Here is a 16,239-nt window from a genome sequence, read left to right as displayed (position 1 = left end):
CGGGGCTGAGCAAGGGGCGACCGAGTCCTCACGCTGCGGGTGCCAAGCGCAAGATGCCAGCGCCTCCGTGGCTGGGTCACACAGCCTGGTGTCCGCCCCCCCCCCACCCCCCCGGACAGACACCCAGGGTGACAGAGAACTTGCTCAGCTCCGTGGCATTTCACCGGCGGTCTCACAAGAAAAGCACGCTGGACAACCGCTCCATACTGAAGCATCATTTATTAATCATCTGTATCAAGCACACATCTGCTCAGCAACGGTGCGTGACGGGATACAACAGCTGACATCTAACCCGAAGGGAGGCACGTGGTTACAGGATCCGGCACAGCGGGAAGAAGTGTACTGAACCCTCTGGAAAGACAACCCGGGTGCAACGTGGTGCTCAGGCTTTGTGGTTACGAGGCTGGAGACCAGTGAGAATAAAAATCGGGAGCAGAACTAAGATTGGAGCTGACTTGTGCTTTGGCCAGTGATTTAAAAACCAATTACCCTCCTTGCACATAATAAATAGGTGGAAGTGTAAAGAACTTGCTCTCTCCCTCATTGCTCCCACACAGACATCGGTGGCAGAGGAAGGACAGCTATTCTTTGATTGGCAGAGACATTCCGTGTCAGATCAGCTACAAAACCCAAACACCACCAAGGAATAGCTGAGCACCAACGTGTTTCCCGTTCACACACACACTCCGAGGGGATGCAGCCCTTGGACTGCCTCCTCCTGAGGAGGAGGGCCAGGTGCCTGCCCTGGCATCCCACCGGAGCAGTGCCAGCCTTCCCTGGCTGTCTCCAGAGGCTCCATCTTTCATCCCTTTCCCCCTCAAAGCAGATCCCTGCCTCAAAGGCAGCCTGCAGGTTTTCACATCTAGCTGTCGCCTAGCTAGGAGTACGTAGGTTAGTGCTACACTGAGGGCTGTTTGGAGGGAGCTGTGTCAGCAGCACAGATGGAGAAACCCAGCGAGCATTTGAGTGGAAAGCCTCAACACTTCTGCAACTCAAGCAGGCAGTAATTTGGAGATGAGGAAAGCCAGGCCCATCCAGGCATACACCATGACAGATGCCTTGGATTGAATCACCGTGCACACTTCGGATACAATCTAGAGTTAAGAAACTCACAGGTTTTAGCAGGGCTGAAACTTATGCTGACACCAGAGTGAGCTTCAGCTTGATAGAAAAAGGCTCTGAAGGCAGAGGGTGAGGGATAATGATAAAATGCTTCTGCTCTGAGGAGTTTCTAAACCTCCCTGTACCCCACAGCCTGCAGAGGGAAGCCAGGGACTGGATCCAGTGACAGGACAGAGATCAGCATCTTCAACTCTTGCCAGGAAGAAAACAAAAAAAAAGCAGCTTTGGGGTTTTTGCCCAGCTCAGTGCTCAAGCCTGGTCAATGAGCATCCTGAGAGAAAATCTGGTGGCAGGAGTTTGCATCTTGAAGATTTATTTAGCGCCTCTTAAAGCAGCTGAACAAAATCCCAGCCAAACTTTGGTGTAACAGCTCTACCATGCTGCAGGAACAGATTGTAGCTCCTCTCTGAAGATTAATCCTGGCACAGCTCTTTATCTTTAATTGCAAATCCAAAGTACAATTCTGACTGAAAAAAAGATATGCTTGAAAGATGACAGAGCAGCTCATAGTCCTAGACAAATGCATGTGAGAACTTAAATGCATTTCAGTTCTGCACCTGCACCCTGGCATCTCCCTGTCCCAGAGCTCTCAGGTCTGCTTCTGCCAGCTGACAGGCACACACAGAGCCAGCTTAATGCTGCTGACACGATGGCATTCAACATGTGAATTTCTGGGCCAAAGTGCTTTCACCCCTGGCTCAGCCTGCCAGGGACAGCAACAACTCAGAGCTGAGGAGGTCAGTCAATACCTACCAATACTTAAGAGTACTTGAAACACTGCTCTTCACGTAGGAAAAACCCTCACCCACGTAATCATCCAATTCCTCCCAGACACTAAAGGTGCTTCACTGCAAGGACAGTTAAATTAAAAGCAATGAATCACACACCCCATCTACGCAAAGCTGCTTTACAGCTATGTACACCAAAGTAGCATCATTCCCAGAAAGAGTCTGATCAGCAAATCACACCTTAAAACTCACTGTAGGATTTTTTTTTTCCTGGAAAACCTACCACCTCAAAGGCAACAGAAAAATTCAAAGAGATTGGTCCTTTCTGGGGGAGTTTGGGAAGGGCCATAGTAGACAGGACTCTACACCAGCACAGAGAGGAACTCGGACTCGTGAAATGTGACATCGGATCTCCAGACACACCACACACACGCGCACAGGGCAAAAATCAAGAGGAACTTTTAAGTGCAGGATTCCAGCAAGTCCAGCATCAGCAAGATGCAAAAAGTAAACTGCAAGGTAATTCAGGTATTATTCCAGGGAAGGTCAGAGAAGGTTCAGGCAGCTGCCTGCAAGTATTCTCCTGCAAGCTGAAGAAAATAATTCACAAGGGCTCTCCTCCTCACTAAAACTAGTACCAGGGCTGCGAGCCAGAATACGCTGGTCCCCCTCTACGTAGGGCAGTTCCGCACTGTGCTCACCAGGAGCAAAGCGCCCACCCCTGCAGGGAGAGGCTCCACTGGGTGTATGGGTTTGCACACCCCAGGAAACAGCCACCACCTACCCCATGCCAGCAGCTGCACTAGCGAGCTTCTGCCTATGCATTACAGCCACATGAGCAGAGAACTTGCTCTGGAGGGAGCAGCGATGCTGCTCGTCCGGTCTTTTTTCCCCCCAAGAGCATGTGGCTATCACCCCTGACACTGTGAAAGACGTTCTTCTGGCCAGTCAAGTCTGATGACTGAGCGAGCCCTTTCCATACAGGATCTCAGATTGCCTCAGGCCCTTTGTGTAACCTATGAAGGACCAAAAGTGTCAGTGCTTCTAATCTACAAGTCTAATGGATTAATGCAAAACCGAAACGCACAACACAGAAAAGCCAAGCATGGGACCTACGACAGACAAATATTTGTTATTTCTTTTAAGACTCGCAGGGCTGGAGTCCTGCTGAGACACAAAGAATACTGCGTGCTGTTGCACTCCTTTCCTAAAATATCACTTAGACGCTTACATATTACAGATGATTTGGCATCAGAGCTAGGGAGCATCAGTGCCAGCACAGGGTATATGCTAGAAAGATCACTCCACACGACAGGCTGTTCACATCACCTCAGGCTACAAAGTGCTTACAGGTTGTGTTGGGACTGAGGCTGGCACTGCCCTGATGACATGTATCCGCCATCAGTCCCTGCGCACCCCAGGCGTACAAGCAGGTTCAGCTCACTGCAGGCAGCATCACCCACACTGCCTAAGCCCAGCATGCCATCTGTGCCAGGTCAGACGGATGGCTCTTCTCAGGTCACAAGGTGGTGACAGGGTAACGCTGTAGGCCCAGCAGATCCGATTTCACTGCCTCTCTCTGCTCTACATGATTTGAAGACTCAAACGTCTTCCTGGTCTAGTTTAGAGAGGATGGTGCTTCTGGTTCTTTATTTACCATAGATATCAACAAAAGGCAGGGAAGCCTTCCTCCTCCTCCTCCGCACTGGAGGAGAGCACATGCATTATAGGAAAGCTTAACAAAGAAATCCTCTCTCCAGAGCAAAGTCAAGTGCTAAGGCCAAGACTTTAAAACGTCTCACTTCAAATCACTTAAAAGTGCTTGCCAAAATCTGCTGAGCCTCCCAGGCTCCCACAGTCACCAGTCGTCCCACCCGAGCGCCCGCCGGGGCAAAGCCACACACCCAATGTAAACGAGCAAGCACAACATACACACAAGCACACGCTGAAAGCCATCCTGGCCTCCTCTGCACATCACAAAGCAGCAGTAAAGGTTTCAAAGCCCAGTTAAGTCCTTTGCATCTCTCCTTCACAGATGACTCAAAAGCAGGGCTAGGAAGCTCTTTTGTACATTCAACTGTAAAACACATGAGGAAGAGGAGCAAGACAACTCTCCTGATTGTTGCTACTGCCTACAGCAAGTTTTGGTACAGATAACCTCTCTTATAGGCACTCAGTGGGTAAAACGTAGCCACAACAAACTTGCCATCAAAAATCTTTCCAGTCAGCATTTTTTGGGCAGCTTTGGAATCACCAGCATTTGCATATTCAACAAAGACCTGAAAGAGAGAAAGGAGAAATAGTACTTCCAGTGCAGCATGCCACCCGCCCCTTCCCACCCCTGCAACCAGGGAAACAGTTCCCAAATGAATTTTTTCCCCTCTATCCTTGGTTGAGCCCAGAGCAGTGGAGCTAAAAAGGAAGGAGCTGCATCTCTGAACTGGAATTTCACCTCTTGCTCCTCATTTCTAGGGGTGGCATATTTGGCGAGGTGGGAGAAAGTATGATGATGCTCTACATCCTCAACACCTCCTGTCCCACCTGCTGGCTTCTCCCCTTCCCTCCCATATCCCGGCTCCCCTGCTAAAGCTGTTTGGGGACCTCTCGGGTTAGGCAGCCTTACATAACCAGGAAGGAACCTGTGCTGTCCTTCAAGATAACCAGCTATTTTTAGCACTGTCATCAGCCAGGAGATTTCCAGGAGCTGAGCAGCAAGTTCTGCAGCACATGGAGCATACACGGGAATACACAGCCTCTTCCCTCCATTCACTTACTTGGCCTTTACCAGGATTCTCCTTTGGAATAAGCAAGGAAACCACTGGTCCGTATTTCTGACACTCCTCCCGTATGTCTTCCAGGATATCTGAGAAAGGAAAGAGCTGGTTGTCTTTCACTTCACAAACTAGGATGAGCCAAGAAGGCCAGATGAACACATCAAGAACATTCAGTCAACAGATAGTCTCTTCCTCTCAATTTAAAATAAACAATCGAGAGGTGCCATGGCAGAAGCCAACACTGCTTAATGGCCACATAACGAGATTAAGTGTCTGAACTGAGGCTCAGGAACACAGACCTGCAGGCAGTGCATCCCCGACAGCAGGGCTTGGAGCACATGGACAGTGCTTTTCCTTGCACGCAAAGCCTGGCCTTCCAGTAGCTAAAACATTTGGGATTTGAGTGCTTTTTTTTTTCCTGGTTAGGGCGCTTGGAGGAGGGGAACTAAAGTAGCTGCCACAAACCCTTCTTTGTGTGAGCAGAACCCAGCCTTTTAAACTCATATCCCCAGAGGTCTCTAGCTTTTGCCACTCATGTGGATTAGAGAGCAAGCAGAAATGCAAATTCCACCGACATGCCTTGCCACCTACCACGTGTAGTTTTTGCTACAGTTTAAGAACTCCAATGAGATATTTGAGTTCTCTGCTGAGATCTTGGGTAAGTTCACTAGCAAACTTTGGAGGATCTCTGCTACTGGGCTCCAGATTCCTCCATGTGTCCAGAAGAAGCTCAGAGCCATGAACACATTATGAGGTCTGTGGGCATTTAACCAAAGAATAAAATAAAAATAAATGTGTTGGGTTTTTTTTTTCCTGGGATCCTTCAAGAACTCACTACAAGCTCTGCTTTCCGTCTCAATCTTTTAGTCTATTCTCTGTTCGTGCAGTTGACCCACTTGGTACCAAATCTCAGCTGAGCAGCTCTTTGTTTGCTGTTCTCGTGCCTATTAATTGCTCTTCTGCTTGCTCTTGCATCCCCAAAGCCAAACAAAACAGAGCCTGTAAGACAACATTGCTATATGGGAATTGCACAGCTCACACCAACCTTCATACTCTTCTTCGCACTGCAGAGAAGCATCACTTAGAACATTTAGCAGCCTCAGCACAGGCGTGGGGAGCATCACCAAATCTTCGATATGGGGAGCTGTTTGACACCCAGAGTTAAAGAAAATAAATTAAAGTCCAAAGGAGCAAGAAAACAGGAAGTTGACTCAACATGCACAATCATACACAAGCACTTACTGCTCTTTGCAGTACAGTTTTGCTTCTCTCCACTATTACCTGCATTTACAGCTTGCATTCTGCCTGTTTTCAACTTATCTGTGCACGGAGAGACTCTTCTAAAGGGTTTAGTGCACTCTGCAATTATACTGAGGCCAGCATGTAAAATTGCTTTTAAAATTACAAAGCTAGAAGAAATTAAGACTAGAGTTATGTCTATTTAGCTGAGATTCAGAAATTGATGTGACCTCAAGAGCTATGCTAGTTGAGCAAACTGCCCCATACATATGGAGATGCAAGATGAAAGAACTACTCTGCAACTTGCCTCTCCTGTTACTGCTACCAGATAAGCTGAAAACAGGCCGGCCAGCTTCTGTAACTCCAATTCTTAAGCTATACTAAGGCACAAGCCTCATCTCTCCCTAGGATATCTTTCAGTTCTTCCCTAAACACCATGTAAACCCTCCCCCCTTCAAAATCCAACTGCAATGCACTGTTTTGAAGACCACCATAGAATCTTGCAACACAAATGGGGAAAACTACTTAGTTACTTAAACAATGCAGTGCTACAGAATAAGGCATGGCCACAAGAGGGTGGCCACAAGGTGCATAAGCAGTGATCCTGTGAACAACTTTACAGGAGCAGAAATAAAGCTCGCTGCCACAGGGCGCTTGGGTCTAAAAACAGGCAGTTCCAGGATGGCCTGGAACAGTGTAGCATGGATGCTACTGTGGAAGAAGGAAACAGTCGAGGTGGACAGACTAATGCCAAACTATGAGTGTCACATCCGAGAGGACACCCAGTCCTCTAGAAACTCAAAGCAGCAGGGACAATGTCACTTCTCCAGGGACAAAAGCTTGATTTCTTGCTCCTGAAAGAGACTGGCAGGCCAGTCATGAATTTAAGATCTGGGGGCCCAACCTGCAGTACTTGGAGAGTGTTATATTTTTATTTGTATTGGCAGCTACAGCATCCAAACACAATAGCAGTACCTCACAGTTCTCACACTTGACAGTGAGAGAGAGGAGAGAAGAGGGAGGAAATGGCTCCACTTCTGCAGTCTGAGCCTTCTTACTATGTTTGCAAAGATAGTAGGCTATTATTTCCTTGGAAATACTTTTCCAAGCTAAGCACACAACATGTATGAAGGAGCTGACATCTCTGCCAGGCACAGACAGAAGACATTGATTTCATAGTGCAAGAGGAGATGATAGGCAAGCATACACACTATAAATCCCCTCCTGTCTGACATGGAAGAGTCCTTATGAAAAGCTTAGAGGATGAAAGGCCTTATCAGTCTAGACGATGCCCAGACAGCGCTCAGGGACAGCCCTTCGAAGAAAGGTGCTGCATTCAGATAGCCACGCATGTTCCAACTCCAAGCGAACCTCTGGGACCATTCTTCCACAGGACTGTTGGCAACCAAGAGACAACATCAGAGGAACCGATGACTGAAAGAACATTTAAGTGTTGCCTCAGTCTTATATGCTGTCCCTTTTATTCAGGTAAGTCTGTCCTTCATTTCATGTGTCTTTTTTTCAGGGAGGCAGACAAACCAACGCCTAGGACTCAGAGCCATCTGGTCTTCCTGTAACCAAATGACAAATGCATTTCTTGCAATACTGTTCTGCCCTAGGAGGTACTTTCTGCCCAGCCCCTCTGCTCTTCTTCAAAGTGCCAGGTACCAGATATCAACCACACTGACAACACAGAGGGCTGCAGCCTGCAAGCAGCTCAGGAAAGAACCTGATGAACTGGAAAGTCAAGGCTAGGCTGTAAATGACAAGGAAAGTCATTCTCAGCTGTGTTTGCTTTAAACAGAACAACTGTGTCCAAGTGAAAGGCAATGACAGATCATTTTTTGACTTCCCAGGAAAGCAACAGTAAATGCTTCTTTGTGCAGACAAGCTTATGTACAAGTTTGGCAAAGAAGAGAAGCAGCAACTAAGAAAAATTGAAGCTGTTGTATAAACTTGTAGCACTAACCACAGAAGCACCTTCCTAGGTACAGTTAGAGGTCTGTGTGTTTAAAACTAGACCAGAAAGCACTGCCAGTATATTATTCCCTCTGCTCTGAAGCAATACTGGCTGCAAGTTTCAGCTCCTTCCACGGAAGGTAGCTTTGATTACAACAGTCCCAGTTTCTGAGATGCAGGATACATCTGAAAACAGGAACGAGTTTGTTACCTTTGCCTAATACACAGGAACACCAGTATCTTGACATGACCTCAAGAGGCAATACTTAACCTTCACTGCAAGGTAAACCAAGCAGCTTAAGAAAAGCAGGGCTGAGATTCCAGGGAAAATGCTAGCCCAGCCAGAAGCTGGATGCCTGAAGCATTAATTTATGCTGCAGAAAAGCTGGACACAAAGCTCTTCACTGGTGTTCTTGAAAGAACACCTGGAGAATGTTACCATGTTGCTTTTGGAACAGAAAACAGGGAGGGATACAAGCCTAAACAGGGCGGTCTCAGCCCATCTTTTGCTGACAGCCTGCAACCCACATGGGGGGTTCCTGGGGAAACACCACCATTTTATTAAATTGAAGAGAAAGTGCCAGATCAAAGCAACAGTGACATCTGTCTGTGACCTGCCACACACGCACCAGAAGAGGCAGGCCAGTCACTGCAAAAAAATAAGCTCGCACCACGAGAATACACCGGGATTATTCGACCTGTGCAGAGCAGGCAGCAGCACGATGCTATCACCAGCCACTGCCCTAGTTGCTCACATTCCTGGCTTGTGAACTGGGAAACTCTTGGCATAAGAAAAACCATCCACTCACCATAAATAGCACTGCACCCTTCAAAAGCACCTTAACGGTCACAGTATTAGGTAAGTACCTTGGTTATTTCTGTCCTCTCAGATGAATGCTGCTGCCAATACACTCTTGGTCAGTTTGATCTGGGCAGAATTTACCAGGAGTCCAACCAGGGAAAAGCAACAGCCCGCAGGGCTAGAGGGGCAGGGCAGCACTGAGAGCACAGGCATCGGTCTGACCTGCCTGCTGTGGTACCGCAGAGGGCTGGCGAGTGCCGTGACGAGCAAAGGAGCAGCAATGAGGCCAGAACCAGAAACAACACAATTCAACTGCACTCTGTTCTGCTTACAGTACGTGCTGGGAAAGCCGCGAGCAGGAGCGACGTGCACAGCTTACCAAAGGGAATGCTGAAGAACGGGCTGCACAAAGCCTTCTCAGCAGAGGCTCGCTTTCCTTGGTCACAATGAAGCATGCTGGAAGAGAAGACACCCTTATGCTCAGGCTGGAAGCCAGTACAAAGGAATACCCTATCTTTGGGGTGCTTACGGTACAAAGAGAAGAGTGGGAAGCACATCTTCCAATTCACAGCTGAAGCACACCAGAAGGATCCCCTGAAAGCATTTTGGGCACATGGTACAGTAGGCTTTCCTTCTCAACGTCTCTCAGCACCCAATGATGGAAGTTGCTCACTTACAAGTTCACAAGGAACATGGCATGTTCCGGCTCCACCTCCCCAGGCCATTCAGCCCACATCTCAGGCACATGTGCAGTCTCATATCACACTCTGAGGAGCTCCCACATCTTTCCACAAGTGGGATTCAAAGCAAAGCAGCTAATAGCCCAGGGCTTGCCTGAGAACATCCCCTACTCAGTTTTACCAGTGGCTCCCAATGCTATTTCTGCCAAATTGTGTCCTCATTCACTCTGTAGCCTCAGAGCAGCGTCACAGGACAGTGAAAACAATCCCCTCAACAGACCTCTCAGCAGAGTGCTGCACAAGTGCATTTGAATCTTGACAGCAGTTGAGAAGCAGCACTGTCTGCCCCCCTCCCTTGTTTCTGACAACGCTCCCCTAAAGCGGCAGAGTCTCCAGTTTTCTCCAAATATAACCTCACTGGCAGGAAGTGCAAAGCACTGAAACAGCAAATGAACATCATGACTGATATTCTTTATGTGCTTACTCCAAACTGTGCCAAAATCAGAGGAGCTGAAGTGTCTCTGCTAATGCTTGCACTTGTTACTAGCACAGTGGCAGGGAGATTTTTTAAAAAAGAAATATAGAAAAAAAAAGTGTTAGGTGTGGGCTCTAAGTTACCAAGAGCAAGGCATGAGACTTTACAGAGCACATGTTAAGCAACAGTTAGTAAATATGATAAGATACCTTTTGATAAGGTCTCTGAGGTGATAAGCTGGAATGGCTGAATTTACCACCCCTTCACTGGCAAATATGCGATCAATGATGGCAGAACTGTTTGTCTGGAAAGAAAAAGAAACAGTGCTTAGGGAGGAAAGAGAAGACCAGTGCAAAGCTTGCAATAACCCATCATTTTCTGGACTGGATGCAGAGGTCTCTGGTACTGTGGCATTTTATGAGAGATCCCCAATGCTCCAGCTTCACATATTAAACCAGCAGGCCCACATCAGATGAAATTTTTCTCATTTGCCTGTGTGAAAGCTGGAAATTTCCATGCGCAGGCAAATTCGCTGTTACTGTGGATGTTATGATGCTGAAAGGATACTCTTACTGGGAAGGGGAAGACAAAACAAAATTATTCCATACAGAACAGAGGACAGTCAGGCTCTGGGCTCACAACACAGAGCCTTCCTCTTGTTTTCTCACGATATAGACTTACGAGAAGATCCCCAAATTAGAGCTAATATTAGAATAAAACCAGCAAATAATTCCTCTGTCATTGTGCTGCTGAACTAGCTGGCAGCCATCAGCCATCCATTTCATTCTTCCTTCTGTGCCACACTACAGCCAGTGCAACTCACCTCCCAAATCTTGGCAAGACACAGGCTCCAAACACAAAGCCCTTAGCTTTCAGTAACCTGAACACAGGCAGCATTCAGACACACCAGTCCCACAGGGCAGGCGGGTCTTTAAGGCTCTGGAACCTTAATTCTCAAGGCAATAGGATTAGAGAAACATCCTGGAAACACTCTCTAGTTGCCAGGTGCTACCTCACAAAACCAGGTTACAAACAAAAAGCAGGAGGACTTGTTTGGTACAAGCAAGAATGCCCACAGCAGCTCTTACTCACCTTCCATTCCTGAGATTGGACTGTATGTTTCAGTTTCATTCCTGAGAACATTTCCAGTAAAACAATTCCCAGACTCCACAGATCCACAGCAGAGGTACACTCTGTCTCACTCTGGAGCCCTGCCTGCGCCAGGCAGTTCTGCAGTTCTGCCTCTGGAGCCCGATACCCGTCTGTTTGAATGTATTTCACATCCTACAGAAGATCAAACACACAGAGAAAGTTAATTTTCCAGATTCAGGTTCTCCACTCTATCCTTAAATCAGTTCACATAGGCCCTTCCAAATGGGTCACCAAAATACTGTTGCTAAACTGACAGAAAGCATTGTACAGCCAGTCGTGTTAGGCAGGCAGTTCAACTCCCTATACTGCTGTGTTGATGAGGAAAAGAACAAGACTGTCTGGAAGAGAAAACATCTCCCAGCAAAACAGCAGGCATCCTACTAACATCTGATCTCTCTGAAAGACAGCACTGCTGGGAGGAAGAGGCTGGATGTCACTGCGGACTGGCCCAGGTAACCTCTCATAAGTGCAGAAGATGCTAGAAGTTTCAGGATAAGGGTTGAACACCCACAACATGCTCCCATAATGGCTGCATCAGAGCACAAACAGCCCAGTCTGAACAGTGAGGATCGGTAACAGCTGCCATTATTCAAGCACTGACGTTCTCTGGAACAAAATGTTAAAAGAATGAAGCAGGCACCTAACGCCCAGACAAGGAAATTATCAAAGGCGCTTCCCACGCACCTCTTCCTTCTCCCCCTCACAGCCAGAAGTGCTGCAGCAATCAATACCTGCCCGGCTGCCATGGCTGGCAGAGTAAAATAAAATGCCCATGCGCTGCCTGCTTAAGAGAAAACAGGAAATTATAGAATCACACAAGAGCTGGCTGGAGGGGCTGCTCTGAAGGTCTCCAGTCCAGCCTGCTGCTCACAGCCAGTACCTGATCAGTCAGTTGTGGCTTTGTCTAGCCAAATCTTTAAGTCCCCAAAGACAAACTGCATGCTGTGTCTTTTTAACATGGGAGGGCTTGTTTTAGACACACTGATGCAACTCAAGGAATGACAGAAGCATATGCAAGCCTACTTCCTGGATAAAGCGCAGGACTGGGAATCCTTACCAGGGGAATATATTCAAACCAAAATTATCTGTTTCTCTGACTGAAAATAAAGTTTACAAAACACATTTTCAGGTAACAGAGCTGAAAAGTGTTCTATGAACTTGAAAAAAATTGATACACAAATTGTTCATGAGCATCCCTCATCCTATCAGCAAAGAGCAGAACCTTTAGCCTGGCAAAAGCAGCAGTGTAGCAGCCCCACCAAACAGCATTTAGAGATAGAGAAAACACTGCGGTCAATGCCACCAGCAAAAATTGCGAGATGCAATTTCACTCCTACCCTCTAAAGCATTTTGAGAGATCTAAGTGGCTGAGACCTTGCTCTATGTACAGTCATTCTCTGTTAAACAGTAACAGCAGTAAAAGTTATGCAAGGATAAGCTTGGCAGAGTCGTCACAAATGAAAAGTAGTATAGTCTTGACTCAGATAAGGAAGTCATGCATGTATGATGCTGCCCAAGGCAGGGGTGGTGAAGGGAAGCTGATACCCTGTGCACATTCAAAGCAGGGTCAGAAGGTTCACCCATATAGCCAGCATATTTCTGAGAACGGGCAAAGGAAACTCAGCCCAAAGTAAGCAGACTGGAATGAACCACAGAAGCAAATAAAACACCCGATCAACCATTATGAGGCAACTCACAGAGCAAGCAGCAAAACAGATCTGAATTAAAAAAAATATCTGCATTAGACACATGACACCAGGCGAATGTTTTTTGCTGATAGACAGCAACAGATTAGCAGCACAAACCAGCGTTCAGTGAAGAACGTGGGAGAACTGAAGAACAACATGGAGGAGTTAAGAAGTACAAACATTAAAAACAGCTCCTGTACCAAAGAATTCAGAGACAGGTCACCCACACAATCCTCTGATATTCACAGATCAGTGGGCTGTACCATCAATACCAGGTAAACCAGTAAAAAAAGCACATGAATTTAAAACCTCTAAACGAGTAGAGTGCATGGAGTAGGGACAAGCCAGGACAATGTCTGCACAGAAAAATCATAGCTTGTTTACTAGACTTACTGCCCATCACCCAGTGATTAAAGGCAAATTTGCCAAGAGGCTACCTGATGAAAAAGCTTTACTGATAGCCCTCACAGGCTGTTACCGAGAGAGGGAGGGGTGAAAGGAAGCTCTATCAAGCCAACAGCACAACCTCCTGCGGCTCTCTGCTTTCATCAGAGGCCATGGAAGAGAATAAAAAGGGCAAGAACAAACTTACAAAACACAGTATCACCAAAACAAAAAAGTGACAGCATGAAGAGGGAGTGAAAGTCCAGCAAATGGGAAAAGCAGAGCAGAACAGGCAGAGACCTGTCTGTGTCAGTAAAGAATGGACACTGCTTACCCACAGCCAGAGTAAGGGCTTTCATCAACACAACGTGGGAGAGAAACATCCAGACTTACTGAAAAAGGGAAGCTGCTAAAGACAGGATGAATGTAAAGACAAGCACAAGGACACTGCCACAGATAATGCAATTGGCTGGGGAGGCTGATGGTGAAGCCTGGATTACTACTACATACGATAAGGGATGATAAAAGGAAATTCTATGGATCTGGGTGCTCCCACTCGTCTGACCACATGAAAACTAGCAAACTTTCCAGGAAGCTGAGACACCACTTTTTTCAGTGTGTCATTAACTTTGGAATTGGTGGTCACGTGTAGCACAAAGGCTAAGACATCAACAGAAACCAGAGACGTGCAAGGAGAATGGGAACATGAGCTTCTGTTTCTGGGGCCAGACAACATTTTAGCCTTTTCCAGGAAACCCTCAGCACCAGCTCAGCTACTACTCTGACCAGATCACATCGAGTCCTACACTCATGAGCCAAAAGCATCACAGACCCATACAACTCAACACAAAGCCAACTGCTTTGAGAGCAGCACGTTCCAAACCTGATTCCCCTCTTTGAAGCTAAGTCCAAAGTCAATGAGCTTAAAGCACTCCTCCTCTGCGCTCCACAGGATGTTGCGTGGCTTGAGGTCTGCATGCACGTAGCCTTTGTGGTGCAGGAATGCCAGGGCTTCGAGAACATCCCGGGCGCAGTGCTGGATCATCCACATGGAACAGCCCTGGTTGCTGGAGTGCAGCAGCAGCTCGGACACGCTGATGTCCAGCAGCTCCAGCAGGAGACAGCGAGATGGGCCATTCGCAGAGTAGTGGTTGGTGAACACGCCGTACAGCGTCACTACGGTGAGACGCATTGACAGGCATTAGTAAGGAGCAATTACACGGCCATCATGCTCCACCGCTCTCCACTCCTGCCCAGAAGACTACAAAAGCTGCAGGAGGCAGCTCATCTGTTTTACAAAGTGTGATGTTCAGAGAGGTGGAGAACCAAACTTCAGAGGGGAAAAGCAGCCATGTCACCCCTCTGGGCTTCGGCAGACGGGCTGGTCTCACAACGCCCCGCCAGGCTCTGATAAAGCAATGGGGCCGGGCGCTCCTGCTCAGGGCAATCTCTGGGACGTGGATAAGCAAATCCCAGTGGGTAAAATGGAGGTAGCTCCGCTCCTTTTAGGACATCTGCCAATCTCTTCCTGTGTGCGCGTCTAGGTATATTACAGCATTAAAATGCATTTCACACAGACAAAAAGTCAGCGTGGGGAGAACCTGGGGGCTTCCAGCAGCCACCTCCGACACGCAGGCTTCCTCCCCTCCCAAGCCCATTCCCACCCACGCAGGCAGCCTGGGGGCTGCTGCCAGAGCCAGGCAGGCCGGCGGGCAGACACCGCCCCACCGCTGCCCGGCCCGCAGCGCGGCTCTTGCCGGGGCGGCTCGGGCAGCCCTGCCCAGCAGAGGACTTCGGGGTGCCCGGCCTGGGGCGACCTACTCTGCCCACCCAAAGGGTGATGCCCACCCCCTGCCCACCCTGGGGAGGTGCCCTGCCGGCCCCCAGCCCACGGAAGGGGTGGGACACCCAGGCTCGGGGCCCTCAAGCCTGCCTGCCCAGCGGTGCCAATCCAAGGGGCACATTGGTCTGGGGGCCCTAGCCCTGCCAGCGGGGGTGGGTTTGGGGGCAAGGGAAGCCATATTCCCACAGGGCTTGGGGGTTCCCCTCCCTGGTTGGGGGGATGGTTTGGAGACACCAGCTTGCCCTGGGGGAGGCGGTCTTGGGGGGGTCCCGGGGACAGGGGTGCCTGCGGGGGCCCTCCGAGAAGGGGGGTTTGGGGAGCGCGGCGGGGTGTCGGGGGTGCCCAGGCTGGAGGACGAGGCGGGGTGGGGGGTGCCGGGGTGCCGTTACCGATGTTGCGGTGCCCGCGGAGGTGCTCGAGCGCGGCGCGCTCCTTGCGGAAGCCGTACTCGGCGCAGTCGGCGGCGGGCGGGCGGGCGCCGGGGCGGCGCGCAGGGCCGGGCCGCGGCGGGGGCGGCACGAACTCCTTGACGGCGCCGGGGGGGGCCCGCGGGTCCCCGCAGCAGCGCACCCGGTAGACGGAGGCCGAGGAGCCGCTGCCCAGCGGCGCCTGCACCTCCCACAGCCGGCCCAGCGCCTCCAGCAGCGGCGCCGCGCCCCACACGCACCCCGACATGGCGCCGTCCCGCCTCACATCGCCCCCCCGCCGCTGCCCCGCCGCCGCCGCGCGATCGGCACCGACCCCGGCACCGGCCGCCGCCGCGCTCCGGCCGCCATGACACCGGAAACGGGGCGGGGCGGCGGCGGCACCGCCCGGCGGCCCCTCCCCTCCCGCGGCGCGGGGCGGAGCCGGCGGCGGGGCGGGCCTCGCGGGGGGCTGCGGGCCCCTCAGCCCGGGAATTGCCGGGGTCCCGGCCCCTCAGCGGCCCGGGGGTCCCATCCCCTCAGCCCGGGCACCACCCGGGGTCCCGTCCCCTCAGCCCAGGCCCCGACCGGCGCCCGTCCCCTCAGCACCCCCGGGGGCCCCATCCCCTCAGCCCGGGCACTAACAAGGGGTCCCGTCCCCTCAGCCCAGGCCCTGACCGCGGCCCAACCCCTCAGCTCAGGCACCGACCGGGGGTCCCGTCGCCTCAGCGCCAAGCAGAGCAGGGCAGCCATGTCACCCCCTCAGTCTGGGCACCACCAAACTCCCGCAAGGTCCCCCAGCTCCCCGTGGCTGTGCCACTGGGCCTGGCTCCTGGGTTGGGGGTGCCCTTTGCAGGTGTCAGGCCTCCAGCAGTGCTCTTTGGGGATATTTCCCTTAACCCCATGGCTTTAACACGGCAGACCCGACCGTCCTATGCGATCACCCCAGCAAGCCTGGCACTAGAGGACGGCTTTCCCCGGCACCCCTC

General features: G+C 50.3%; 1 protein-coding gene across 2 annotated transcripts; it reads right to left on the bottom strand.

The window, feature by feature from the left end:
* Positions 1–200: 200 nt before the first annotated feature.
* On the bottom strand, positions 201–15,635 carry UHMK1 (U2AF homology motif kinase 1). Of its 2 annotated transcripts, XM_075508111.1 has the most exons (8): positions 15,236–15,635; positions 13,887–14,179; positions 10,872–11,063; positions 9,989–10,083; positions 9,004–9,080; positions 5,670–5,768; positions 4,625–4,713; positions 201–4,129 (listed from the first exon to the last, which is right to left on the bottom strand). In XM_075508111.1, the coding sequence occupies exons 1-8, from the start codon at positions 15,519–15,521 to the stop codon at positions 3,983–3,985; spliced, it is 1,278 nt and encodes a 425-aa protein (XP_075364226.1). In that variant the 5' UTR covers positions 15,522–15,635; the 3' UTR covers positions 201–3,982. The 2 variants fall into 2 exon arrangements, with proteins under 2 accessions (XP_075364226.1, XP_075364227.1); XM_075508112.1 differs by lacking the exons at positions 201–4,129; positions 4,625–4,713; positions 5,670–5,768 and adding an exon at positions 5,478–5,623.
* Positions 15,636–16,239: the final 604 nt, after the last annotated feature.

This window comes from Mycteria americana, chromosome 7, assembly GCF_035582795.1.
Source record: "Mycteria americana isolate JAX WOST 10 ecotype Jacksonville Zoo and Gardens chromosome 7, USCA_MyAme_1.0, whole genome shotgun sequence".
NCBI lineage: Eukaryota > Metazoa > Chordata > Aves > Ciconiiformes > Ciconiidae > Mycteria > Mycteria americana.
Note: the sequence above shows the minus strand (reverse complement) of the source record. Positions and strands in the feature narration are given on the sequence as shown.